At 40.1% G+C, this 14,142-nt stretch overlaps 1 protein-coding gene across 1 annotated transcript in view; it reads right to left on the minus strand.

The window, feature by feature from the left end:
* LOC104159011 (reelin-like) overlaps positions 1–3,362 on the minus strand; it is a gene marked incomplete at both ends in the record, with an annotated part of 81,005 nt that extends 77,643 nt beyond the window's left edge. The window contains one exon of the mRNA XM_009696807.1: positions 3,292–3,362. Within this exon, the coding sequence (XP_009695109.1) occupies positions 3,292–3,362 (71 nt within the window). The remainder of the gene's footprint in view (positions 1–3,291) is intronic.
* Between the last annotated feature and the right edge of the window lie 10,780 nt (positions 3,363–14,142).

Consider the following 14,142-nt stretch of genomic DNA (forward strand, 5'->3'; position numbering starts at 1 on the left):
TGGCATCATTCCTTATTCCATTTACATTATACATAGGGCTGCTTGTTTAGCATTACCATCCCTTAATACTAACATTTATCACCCTCTAATTCTCTTCAAAGTAAGAACTACAGTTCCCTTTTGCTGCACAAATTCCATTAAATCTATTACGATTTACTAATGCACATCTGAGGGTGGACAGCCACAGTGAATATGATTTCTGAGATTCCTTGCTACTTTCACGTCTTCATGTATATCCTTTGTACTAGTTATTATGAAGTCTGATATCATCTCCAGTGAACATACTTATTAAAAAGATATCCTGTAATAAATCTATGAAGTTGCCTTGTGGTTTTATTTTCTTTACTTAACATGTCACATCATTCACTATAGCATTTCAGTCTAGTAATGTTTAGGGCCAGAAACTGACCATAAAACCTCATTTATGTCAATCTACCTTGCTGTTTTGCATATATCTTAACATGGTATTTGTATCTAAACAAATTCACTAATTCTTTCTGAAAGAATCCTTTGTTTACATTAATAGTATTGATGAAACTGCGGTTGTCTTCATGGAATAAAAGAAGAGAGATTTGAATAGGAAAATTAATCCTGATAGTATAAGAGTTATAATAGTATGCACTGGTTAGGGGGACTACTGCAATGCACATTGTTTGCTGAAGAAATAAGAGCAAAAGGGCGGAGGAGAGCCTGGTGCTGGAATGAATGGGAGGAAGGGCAATGGGATGGTTGACTATCTGAGTCAAGAAAACTGTGGCTGAGCTAGGAAACTACGGGGAGAGAAGCCTTGATGAGGACAAAAATGTGGGACAAGGGCCAAGAGAACCTCTGAGAAACTTGCACATTGGTATTGCAGGGAAATTTGATGACTGGTTGCATGGTTGTCATACATTGTCAACTGCTCATAGAACAGTACCTCTGGGTGATCCTTGACTAAGTCAAACCTGATGTTTGCAGAGTTACCACAATGACAACACATATTTTGGAGAAGACAAATCCAGAAAGTCTCTGAAGTGGCTGCTTATAAAGCAAAGAGAATTGCTGCGAAAATTGCAGGAAACACAAAAGTCATGAGGACACGGGAGACAAGGTGGGGAAGCTGGATGCCCTTGCAGGGAAGCAGTGCATGGTGTGGCTATCAGCGGCCTGGTGGCAGGAGGAGGCAAAGGGACTGTCACAGCTGAGCAGCCAGTGAAGGCCCAGGGATGGCACATCTCGGCATCTTTTACTCTCTACACACAATTGATACACAAATTCCATTTTCTCCTTGTTCTGCAGAGTCCCTGTGAACTCAGGGACAGCATGCAGTACCCTAACGACTTACTGTTCTAACCAACATGAGTATTCCTAAAATGTCGATTTGAGGTTAGGTTATGCTCCAAAATTGGAGAAATGTAAAGCGGAGAAGGGTGAAAGAATTATAGTTTCTGCTGTCAGCTCTCCTACTAAAATCTCCTGGTACAACATGTCTGAAGAAAGGACTGTCAAAGCCTGGATGGGTGGAATTCTACTTACTGGTCTCTGCTTATCAAAGTATTTTCTTTCAGCAGAGAGAAATCTTGTTGCTTTGCCCATATTCTCCTGGACCATGCTGCCAGTTCTGACGCTGATAGTCACATATTTCCTTTTAGCTTGCTTGCACATAGCTTTCATCATGCTGGTCACTGCCACCTCTCTGGCTCTCTGTCATCAATATGTCTTTTACTTCCTTCTCCTTTCTTCACCTTTTCTGGCCACCACAGACTGCCTTTGGCTGTGGTGCACCCACCATGCAGCCCTGCTTTGAAGAACCTCATCTGCTTATGAGGCTTTTTGTCATTTTATGCCAATGACTCTGCATATTAATTTTTCCGCTCTTGAATTGTGTTCAACCAGTGAATAGCCTGTGTGAGATATCCCAACCATCCTCCTTAGCACATCCCAGATGGTGATCCTGCCAACAATTCTGTTCCCAAATCCCCTTATACTAGTCACCAAAACACTACTCTTCCACACCCACATTATGGGGGTATAATTTATCTCCTTTTCTGAATACCAAATGCATTTTGATAATTTCTCCAGATTTTTTTTCCTTCCACACAATAAAAATACTGATTCATGCATGGCCCAATCATCTTCCATCCAGGTCATTATAACACTCCCTTCTGATTACATTTTTCTAACTCATTCAAAATATAACGAACTTCCTAGCTTGTTAGTCAACATCTTCAGTTACCTCTCTGAATCCCCCTACTACTTCCCATTGAACTATTAAAATACTGAAAACTTAAATACTGAAATTGAAAATTGAAATACTTTTCCCTCATATCACAGAGTTACTATTCATACCTTATATGAATAACTGAATAGATACTCCTGACATAATGTTCAACAGCTTCTTATTGCAAAAGCCTTTGCACAGATATTCCCAAACTCATAGGAAAAAACCCCTACAGATCTAATGCCCTGAAAAGATGTATTTTGGGGGATTTTCTCTTGTTTGCTAATATGACAACACATTTCTAATGTTGAAATACTTCTTTTAGACCGGTTGGCCTGTGTTTCACTGTCTCTTTCCACATGGAAATATCACTGGAATTTTGTGGAGAAAACTGGATCAGCACAGAAATTCCTTTCTCACCTGTACCAAAAATGATGGATATCTTCTCTACTTCCCACTATTTTAATAAAGCAGATTCAAAGTAGTGTACTGTTTGTAGACAACAGCTGACAATAGGACATTTATTTTTAGGTTATTCATCCAAAGGATATATATGATAAGCTGTGCAAACAATTAGATTTTTAAAGTTTGTGTAAGTCAAACATTTTGTTTAGCTATAAAAATGATCAAATGTTGCAGGTGACAGGCCAAAATTTGATGACCTACTTTCACAAAATGGGAAGGTAGGTTCTTCACGAAGATGTGTGTGAGCTGGATGGTAAACAAAGCTTTTGCTGAAGGCATATAGCATTTTTTGCTTAGCGTTAATACACTGAGAGTTAAAACTCAGCTTGCTCTTTTGACAAAAAACAAATGTTGATTGTTTCAGGCTGATTTCAGGTAAGTGTGTAATGCAATAGGATTTACTTTATCTTTTGTACATTTCCCAACATTTAGCAGAGAGGACAGAGGGGTTTCCCGGGTGACTACTGGGAAACGTGAAGCCAAAGAAAGTATCAGTTTTAAGAATATAAATAAGATCCTGACACTAAGTTTTCTACAAAATAGCTTTCATGATGAGTAACCCTGTCATGCAGCTACAATGGAAAACCACATTTGCTGTATATTTTTGATATGATGGTGGCTCTTACCTCCTTGTTCACATAGCTGTTGTGCTAAGGCATCCTTGAATATAACTTGGCCTCTATGAGTCGCTGTAGCCCTGTGAACATAAAAGAGACAACAATAAATAATGTAGTATACTTATTTATATATTCATATGTATATCTATATGCATGACTAATCAAATTAGAAGTCCCATTCTGTTTTCTTCGTGCGTTCTTCATTTTGCACTCTTTTAAATTCATAGAATAATTTGTAATCTGTTTCTATGCATAGCAAAAGAAAAGTTCCTAAACCAAAATGGCTAGGTTGGTAATAAAAACCGTTGGCACAGGAATTCAATGAAGTACGTGAGTAAAAGTAAGTGTATCACAAAGCTAAGAACATCACTCTACCTGAGAAAGCATATCTGTCTCTGTGCAAAACAGAGGAAATGGTTGCAGAGCTGCTGCCATGTGAAATTAATAGTCACACGATCAAACGGGCAATAGCAATGGCAGTATTGTTATATGCTACTGACAGAAATGTAGAGTTTGAATGGGTGTCCAGAAATCCTCTCTGGAAACAAAGGGAGAGACAAGTAAGCTCTCTGCTCCAGCTCTGTGTCAAACGTCTCCAAAAAAAGGAGGCCCTTCAACATTTCTTGGTATGCTGCATTGGGTTTTGCTGCCAATTAAGTTGTTCTATTTCCCTCATTGTCCAAACAAGTTAAAGTGGATTACTTTCTCCCCCTCTTTTTTTTTTTTTTTTTTTTATAAAATCATCATCATTCTTTCTCTTTTTTTTCCTCAAAGTAAGAAGCCCGGTACCTTCACACTACCTGTTCACTTTCTGAACACTGTACTGTTTTCTTGGTCTCCTCTGATCTCAGTCTGTCTCCATCTTTGAGGAATTGATATGCCTTAGCTGCACATTAAGTTTCTATACTTGAGGTCTCACCAGTTTCATCTAAAGAATAATTATTTCCCATTAACAATGCACAGCTAACAGACCGGCTAATGTACAATGGAGAAAGATTTGTCATTTTGTTTTCTTATAATCAGCTGGAAATATAATGCAATTTGATTTGTTTTTCTCTTACAGAGATGTCATGCTAACAGTGCTAGTTATTCTTTATTTCCAATTGCTCATTTCTTCCCTCTTTTCTCAGTGTAGTACTTCACAATTTCAGTTTTATCTCAGAGATTTAAAAACCTTTCAGTATTTGCCAGTGTTACCTCTGAAGTCTGATTTCTTGCAGCCAAAGTTCTTCCAATATCTGTCTAGACTCATACATGCTCTTTATATCTGTTCTTTATGCTTTCTTCAAGTCAGTCATGAAAATAATTAACATTAATGGGCTCAAGATAGATCCATATGAACTCCTTGAAACAGCCTCTCAGTTCAACAGTAAGACATTGAAAGCTACTTTATGAGTGTGGTTTTTCAGCCAGCTGTGTGTCCTTTCTAACGGATCACACCTCGCTTGCTTATGAAAATGTCAGGACGGATCATAAAGGCGTGGTCCAAAAGAAAAGTCAAAATATAAAATTTTTTCTTGATTACGAGGCCAGTTACACTGACAAGGAAGAGCAACAAAAGGAGCACATCTAACATTAAATTTTTCATGTACGGTGATCTTCAAGGTAAAACCCATCTGCAAACTGTCAGAGTAGAAACAGGAATAAACAAAAACTTTTCTAGGATCTAATTTGCTTCCTGCTCATTTAGAAAAACTTTATTTACAGCAATGTGTGTGTCCAGAAATGCAAAACTATGGCCACCTGATGCTCCTAGGGCTTTTATGGCACTCCCTTCCTCTGCTTGCAGAAGGAGAGCTGTGTTGCTCTTTCCATCTGCTTGGACTTTCAGAGGCATATGTAAAGCTGGAGCCTTGCCTCACCTAAGCGCAACAGTGTTTTGGTCATAGTCCTGGGATCACATCACCAGTGTGAGGTTTTGGTTGTAGTCCCTACTGTGTGCATCATGGAAACTATTTTAGGATTTCCAACGATTCTGTAAAATACAACAAAACATCATGCCATAGTTCTTCATTAGCTTTTCTTCGTCTACTGTCATCACCAGTGACCATACTGAGTACAGAGTAAAACAGAAACAAATACATCGCCCCAGCACATAAAGAAAGGCAAGAGAGCTGAGGCTTAAAGTCTCATTTAAAAATATGAACCAAAGTATTTCTTAAAACTCTGTTGTAATGAGCATGCAAGAAACCATGATCACTACAAAAGTGATCACAGGCATATGCAGACACACCAGTCAGAATGGTACAAAAAAATCTTCAAAATCAAACACGTGCCCAGACTTCATTAAAAAGGACCAGATATGGTGACTGCTGAAACGGCAGGGTATCCCACAGCTGGCTTTGGGTCTCCAGCACAGCACCAACAGACATGTTTTGCGAGTATGTTTCATGGTGGGAATACCACGTTTTGAGCAAAACCCTGGCTCACCATGCTCCTGGGCACATACAAGAAAATGCCAAACCTAAGGCACAGAAGGTACTTTGTACAACATTTATATTCCCCCCTGAGGCTGGCAGGGTGAAAGAGAGGGCTCTTTGCAAACATTGAGAAAGAAAACTTATATTAGCAGTGAACTGGGACTTCAGAGACGCTGTTTGTGCAACAGCCCAGGATACAATTCAGGATGTACACAACAACGATGGCAACCACAAAATTCCTTTATGAGGCAGATAGGAGCAAACTCTTGGAACACGGACCACATGCAGAGCGGAGCTCAAGTATGTGTCTGAACGCAAACAAATACCAAATAATACCAATAATACCAAACTGTGTGTTGTTTATTGAATCTCTGCATGCGTGTGAGAAAAAGGGGATTTGGGGAGCGAGCCAGCAGCCAGTTGAATGATCTGCATCTTTCTGTGTCTATCATCCCTTACTTGATAATGCAAACTAGGAGCCAATTATTGCTGCTCCGTAGCAGGAGTGATCTGCACCCTGGGGACAGCAGTGCCATGCAGTAAGGGCACCGCTGCCTGCAGCATACGCTCACGTTAGCATCAGCTTTGCAATGGGCATATGCACGAGTTCCGCACCGGCAGGTGCAGTTTCAGAGAATTATTAAGGGTATTGTTACTGTCAGTTTACCAGTATTATCCGCTTGTTTTTCTCCTTATTTATGCTTTATTCATGGAGCAAATGACAACGACGCAGTGCAATTATGCATGAACTAAGCTACTTTTAAAAAGAAGTACAAACCATACGTTTTCTGTATTGAACTTTCTTTGCTGGTGACGTTCCTACCTGACAGATCAGATTAATGGAACAGGATCAGGAATTTGTATTTTTCTTTTTTAAAAATATGTAACATATCCAAAACCATATCCATCCCTGTATTCACACTCCAGTCTAAAAACTACATAATATTTACAGTACTTAGAATAAAAATAATACTGGCAATGCCTGAAAAAGATTCTACTAAAGAAAGAAAATTATTCAACTATTATTTATGGGGTTTTGTTTTCTTGACATATATATCCAGTAACTGATTTTTGTGTTCTTTTTCATAAGTTTCTATACTGTTTTTAATGTAGTTAAATATTGCTTAGGTGAAGAGTAGTTACTATAAGCTGGTCTTATTCCACACCAGTCTATAGTCCTGCTCTGTCATTGTATGCTATTTATTTCCAGCTAAAGGGCAAGTGACTAATCAAATGTAACCTGTCAGTCAGCCAAAAGGCAAGAAGCATGCTCCACGTGTCCCCAGAGGTAATTCCTCACTAGGAATAAATCGCTCGAAAGAGATGAGAAATAAAAGAAAAATGGGAGGGAACAGGAACATCCTGACATGGTAAGTGAGAGCTTTGGAAAAAAAAAAAACACAACTTAGAGGTAATAAGGTTCCTCTTTATATTAACTTCACACTTCCATTAGCCTAGATGTATTTGTCTGCTTGGGGCTATGCAAGAGAGAGAGGAAAATGTGTTTTAAAAGTAGTGAGGGGAGATAAACTACTGACAGAGGAAGAGGTCTGAACACAAGAAGACTATACCAGATGTCAGCACTCACTGTCAGTTCAAGGCATTACCAACCCCACGCTTCAATTACAGCGATTCTGTGAAGAATTTTCCTTCTTAAACCACAACTATTCAAGTTGAAATCAGGTGCCAATAAAGACTTTTAGATTGTCTGTCACTGAAAAGCAAAAAAAGAAATATGACTTGCTGATTCTTTACTTGAACTATATATAATCCACATCACCTGTGAAATGTGACTTGAAGTGCCACGCTGCTCAAGTGCCAACAAGCTTAAAACCACTTTATTCAAGTGCAGTATTGCCAGCTCCTCTGAGCAGAGCCTAAGTAACATCAGTTTGTCCCCTATGCGATGATACGAATCGTTCCAGGTGATTTGGAAGAAAGAAATCTGGAGACACTTGCACACATTCGAAAACCTGTAGATAGAGAGATGTCCCTCCAGCCTCCTCTTGATTAGGTGCAGTGTGCTGAGCTGTGTGTCCAGTAGCAGAGTGGCTGTCCCATGCCTTCCCCTGAAGCTGTCACCATTTGGTCATGCTCTGGGGTTCACATGCCTGGTGCTCACTCTGCCCGTAGAGGGATACTTGGCATCTGCGCCTTTCCCTGGCGAGGGAGGGCACGGGGACAAATTCATTCAGGGAAAAGACTCAAGTTTCCTACAGTAAAATACCTCATCTCATGGCACCTCCAAAAAGGTTTTCAACAGGACCAAGGAAAATGAGGTTATTTTTTCACCCGTGCTAGCAGAGTTTAACCCTATGTCTGCTGCTAGCAGCTGCGTTGCATATCTGTACACAGTGGTTTGTGACTGCTTCCACTGGAGGAAATTCAGGGTGACATCCACAACGCCAGCTCCAGGGAAATCAGTGACTGACTATACAAAGCTGAGATTAGTCTTCACAAACTCCGTAGTGCTATCCCCCCAAATCAGGTCTGATCCACTGACAGTATGGACTGCAGTCCCTCCCTGCCACTGCAAGAGAGATGGCCGGTGCTGGGCATCGCTTGGACTGGAACGGAAAACTAAGCAATGCATACCCAATAATTGCTGTCATGATTTTATATTGAAGTATCTCATGTTTCCCATTGGATTCACGTGCATTGCTAACACGTTTTTGTTAACAGGTTGCATTTTAAAGAGCATGTTTTGGCTCCTGAGAGCACAGGCAGGAGGGTAGGTGGGACTGAGCCATGCCTGGACACTGTCTGTGCCGCCTGGCTCTGCCAGCTCTGTGTGGAAAGGATGTATGGCAGTGCTGCCCAGAGGCCAGGGTAGATGTTTGTCCTCTTTATGAAAATAAACTGGTTGATTTTTAATGCTTTGATAAATTTGCACGACCACCTCTGCTTGTAGGGTTTTCTGTTTTAGCTATTGTATTTTTTTAAAAAAATATGTTCCCCCAATACAGCCTAATTAAGAGATCTCCAAATAAAATAACTTCAAAAGCAAGATGGAGAATAGACCCTCTGGAGATTAAGTACCCAGGGTAGATGTGTCCAGCCTTTCTTGGTGGGAGTGTGAAACATTTTCTTGCAGTGCCCTGCAAAGGTGGCTTAATGACCATTTGTTGTGCATGACAGGAGGTGAGGCCAGGCTGGTAGGCATCTTAGCCTGTGTCTCCTACCATGGCTGAAACCTTCAGTGACAATTTCTTTAAGAGCATCCAAGACCAACATATTAAACCTGACTGGGGGGCGGTGCTGGTATTGCAGTCAGCAGGGAAAATGCACAGAGAGCTCACGGCTGCTGATCTGGAAGATGCTTGTTGGGTGGGAGGCTTTCAGCTACTGGGTAAATGCCTCTCAGTTGTTCTTTCAGTTTCCATTTGCCACGCAAGCACAGTCTAATTAAAGTAGCAGAATTGTGTATTCTGAAAGACCCATTTTTGACTCTGCCTTTCCCTCTCTGTCCCCAATGGTTTCTTCCCTGAGGTACTATAAAAATGTCATCTGTCCTGACCATATTTAGCTGAAACTGCCAGGGAAATTTGGCAAGTAAGATGTAATTACTTACGTAGACGTTTGCTCAGGACACTGGAATTAGCACACTTACTCTAAAAGCCTCAATCAGAGGTGAAAAGTCTTCGGAGAGCAAGGATTAAAATGGCCAGCAAAAGCTAGGATATGTGTCAGAGGGCAAAGAGGGATTAGGGATTGATTTAAGTACACATTTAAGATTTGAATAAAGCAAGATTTAACCAAGATTTGAATAAAGCAAACATCCTCAAGTAGAAAAATAAATGAGACGAACATATAATTGTAGCCTGAATTAGAGAGAATGGATCCAGGATTACAGCAGTGGAAGCAGAAGGGTGCACATGCAGCTCCGGCCCCTACACTTTACAATTTGTAAGAACTTTCTTTTGTAGTCCTAAAAAACTCCGAACTTTTGTTCAGTTGCAAGCTGTGAGTACAAAAAAGGGCTATGATAGAACAGTATACAGGCATTATGAAAGAGGAAAAAAGAAAGAATTACTATTTTAAAGTGTATGTAAACATTTTCATCCTCCTTTTCCTTGTATCTCAGAGAATAAAATGATGAGTTTTTTAATTCTAGCTAGTTTTATGTGACTGGAATGGCTAGAGCTTCTTGCTGACTGAAAGCAGATTAGGACAATGCTTTCTTCTCAGCTATGGGAAATCCAACATTTTCATTAGTATTTTGCATTGTGTGATTATAAAGGAAAGCAAATTCTATTTTTTCTACATTTTAAATAAAGGGTTATTGCAGTGGCATCTGCCAAGCAGTCAACTCATATAAATAATAGAACAAGCACCCATTGTCTCTCTACTGACACAGTGCCAACAACTAGGTCCTTGTTTTCCACCTTTGTCAGTGTTTGGGAGAGGATGCTGTCCTTGTCTCAGGTTTTGCAATCTATTTTACTTTATTATCTAGTGAAATATAGATTGTATGGATTTTAGGTTTTTAATGCATTGAGTATTTATAACTGTTTGAAATCTATATTTCACCTAAGCTAATGAATACATCACACCTTTTTGGTATAAAAAAATACTGTTTTTCCCAAAGTTTGCTTGTGTAGTCTTCTAAAGCCTATATTCAATCAAGATATCATTCAATCACCTAAACTGTCCTTCAAGAACAAAAAAATCTTTGGCTTTTCCTGTATCACAAGAAGAAACTTTGCAGTTACTGTGGATTTTAAAGTACTTGACATCTCTAAAGGGACATAGAGGTATGAAGTAAATGGACTTGCAGCACATAGTTATTTCCTATATGATTCTACAACGAGCATGATCCTTTTCTTAACAACATTTAGTCAAATTCAAATTCAACATTTAGTCAAACATAAGTTTGACAATGCTGATCAACTGGGGTGAGTTCAGCAGAGGCCACCAAGATGGTGGGCTGGAGCATCTGCCCCATGAGGAGAGGCTGAGGGACCAGACCTCATTCAGCCTGGAGAAGATGTGACTTGGAGGGGACCTGACAGCAGCCAGCCAAGGGAGCTTGTGCAGTTCTCCATCACTGCTGTATTTTAAAACCCCAACTGGATTAAAGCCCTGAGCAATCTGGTCTGACCCTGCTTTGAGCAGGATGCCGGACTACAGACCTCCTGAGGTCCCTTGCAGTCTGCATTACCCTGCAGACCCATGATTCTAAGGTTTTGCATGTCAGGCAAAGGCAAAGAAATGAAAGCAAGGTTTGCATCTGACCAGATTAATGGACACTTCTTTTGAGAACTACTTTTCATAGCACAAGAGAATGAACCAGTTCATTATGTCCAACACTTTGTGTAAATACCTGTAATATTGATTCTCCCTATCCAGAAGTGCCAAGGGTTTTGCATGATTCCAGAAAATCAAGAGTTTGCAGGTACTGCAACATTCTGGGCTTTTCTGAATACTTAAAATCTAGAAGAGTAAAACCTGAAACAGCATATAAGATCTTATGAAGAAAGCAACATTGATTTTAAAAGATTCTAAATAACAGAGAAAAAAGATGATTTTAAGGTCACTTTTTCAGTTCATTGCCCTCATGCCATCTGTATTGCTATCCATTTCCCAGTTAAGGTTTGAGCAGCCTGCTCTAACCTGCTTTAGCTGCCCACTGCTCCCAAAGGACGTTGTCAGCAGCTGTGGATGAGCTGGACTGTGTGAGAATCTGGAACCTCATCCCCTGTATTTGCTTTACAATTCACACAGGGAAATCCTCAGATAGCCAAATTAACCCTGTTTCTTAAAAACCCACTCATTTCAATATTAATTACAAAGATGCGACTGGTGCATAAACAATGTGCAAATCAGCTTACAAGAGAAGGATAAAACCTGCTTCTTTAGTCTAAAGCTAGAAAATGTTCCATCAAAAATCAAAAGGTCCACAGGCTGCACCCCAGAGCACATGGGGCAGGTTTCCCTTCCTAAGGCTTCACCCAACATCGAAGTATTATACTCCTTCTCTAATGTTTCTTTGCACTCTTCCCACTGTCCTAAATGTTTTCAGAGGACTGAAAAACACATGAAATATGCTAACCTTTCACAGACTGATAAAAATCAAACGAAGGAAGAACCTGCTACAGTTGTTACTGAAGAACCGTCATTCTCTCCTTATTCTCACTTGCCTCCTGCTTGCTGGGAATATGGTGAATCTCTTGAAAAAAATGCATGGTCATTAAGCATACAAAGGACAGTTATTTCTCCTGCATGGCTTTTAATTTTCAACCAGATTTATGTGTTGGAAGAAAACATCTATCCCTGAAGACCATACCAGCTTACAAATAGAAATAGGCAGGTGAAATATTGCCTTAGGAGAATAATTAATTCTATCAACCACTGAAAAAATGACAAATTTGTTAAGTATCACAGAACTCCAGTCAAAAGAAGCAGGTGGAATGGCATAAAGTACATGGCATAAACTGGAGACACTATGGTGGAGGAGGCCTGGCATAAATAGCAGGAGGTGGGTGTACTGGGGAAGGGTAGGAGGCTATTCAGGCACCCTGGACGTACTGCAGGCAAGGCTGAGATGTGCTGTGAGGTACCTGGGAGTGCTGCAGTGCGAGTGCTATGGGGACCTACTGCCCAAAGGTGTAGGAAACCAGGCTTCATGGATCCTGCTGCTCACGGCATAGTTATGCGTTTCTTCAAGATGTTTCTTTCAGAGATGCTCATTTGAGTAATGTCTTAAGGTTTGGATTAAGAGACACCCAGAGAGTTGAGCTGCCTAAATTGTATCCAACCTCTCCCATCTCAGTCAGAGAGATCAAATAAAAACAGATTTAAAAGAGAACAATCTCTCCCCTGTGTCCTTACAAAACAGGTCCTGTCCTCCAGCCCTGCTTTCTAAACCATCGGCTTTCAGCAGCTGTTAGGGCTGAGCAAAGCCCTTGTGCTCCCCTTGCAGGGTGTTAGCAACGGCTGAGCATCCCTTGGTGCTGGCCTCCACTTCTGCTGTGGATGGGAGCTCTGTCCCTGCAAGCTGGCAGTTGTGGTCAAGACTCAACTCCCCGCCCCTGCCCCCCATTGCCAGCTCCAAAATGGGTGAATTCAGCTGCTTCTGAGACATGGGCAGATTTTTTTCTTCCTCCACCCAGGAGATCATGTCCTGCCTACACAGACTTATCTTCACACCCCAGAGAAGATCATAGGATCATAAGTAAAACCAGGTTTGAAGCAACCTCAGGAGGCCTCCAGATCAACCTCCTGCTCAAAGCAGGGTCAGCTACACTAACCAAACACATACAGCCCTGCTATGCCTTTTGCCACATTGCCCAGCAGCATGTCCAGGCTCACAGTTCTGGTATTTGTGAATGTTTTTGCATAATAAAATACTGCTAGGGTTATCAAAATTGTGTTGAACAAAAACTGCTGCACGAACTTTAGCTTGAATTGGTCAGTCACTTGACACAGGCATAAATACTATCAATTTACGACTCATTTGGGCAGCAGCCTCCCATGTAATATACTGTTCCAACAATAATGAGTTTGAACCCATGTTTCTCACTAGGAAACAGTCCATGATTTATCTTCCTCAGAAATAAATTACCCATTAAGCTACATTGCCATAATACCTCCTTTTGATACTATATTGGTAATAATTCTTTAAGTCTATTATTAAAAAAGACATCAAACTCTAAAAACCCTTCTCTTAAAGTAAGTATTAATGAAGAGATTTATAATCACAGCCTTGAAAGAAACCAAAGTAATACAGAATCTAAGCAATAAATGTAAGCATTTCCAGGATAGATGGTTGGTCTCAGTTCTTTGTTACCAACTCATTTTTCCTCTGAGCATAGATTTGTTTTCAGAAATCTTTGGCAGAATGAGCGCAACACTGGAATGAATCTTTGTAGGAAAATATCCTGTTGGTGTTCTGAGACTCTTTAGCACAGTCCCAACACTGGATTCTCTATGTCCCAAATGAACAAAAAATGGCAATATTGGGTGAAACACAACCAGACTTCGACTCTTCATTTGTTTGCTAATGACAGTTTCCAATCAAAAGGAATACACTGGGAGTTCAGTTCAGTAATGTTGCCAGGAAGGTGAACTTTTCAAATACACAAAAATAATTATTGCTCTGTTACATGAAATATTGCTTGGGAGTTCAAATTCCCATATCTGGAATCCCAAATACCAAGTATTCCAGATGAAGGCATTCATTGGAGACTTGCACATCTGGTGCTGTACACAACAAAGTAGTGCTGAAAATGAGGGAAATTAATCTGTAATTTGTATAGCTAAGAAGTTTATGGTTGATTAATAAAATAGAAAACTTGAACTAACACTTAGGGATAAGAGAGGACCTCTTCTCAAAACTTATTCTAATACGGTTTTCAGAGTGTCATAGTTTTAAATACTTTCTTTAAAAGTCTGCATCAAATAAACAACAACAAAAAACGTGGGTTTGTTCTTGCAAATC

The sequence above is a fragment of the Cariama cristata genome, unplaced genomic scaffold (genome assembly GCF_000690535.1).
Source record: "Cariama cristata isolate BGI_N322 unplaced genomic scaffold, ASM69053v1 scaffold4383, whole genome shotgun sequence".
Classification (NCBI taxonomy): domain Eukaryota; kingdom Metazoa; phylum Chordata; class Aves; order Cariamiformes; family Cariamidae; genus Cariama; species Cariama cristata.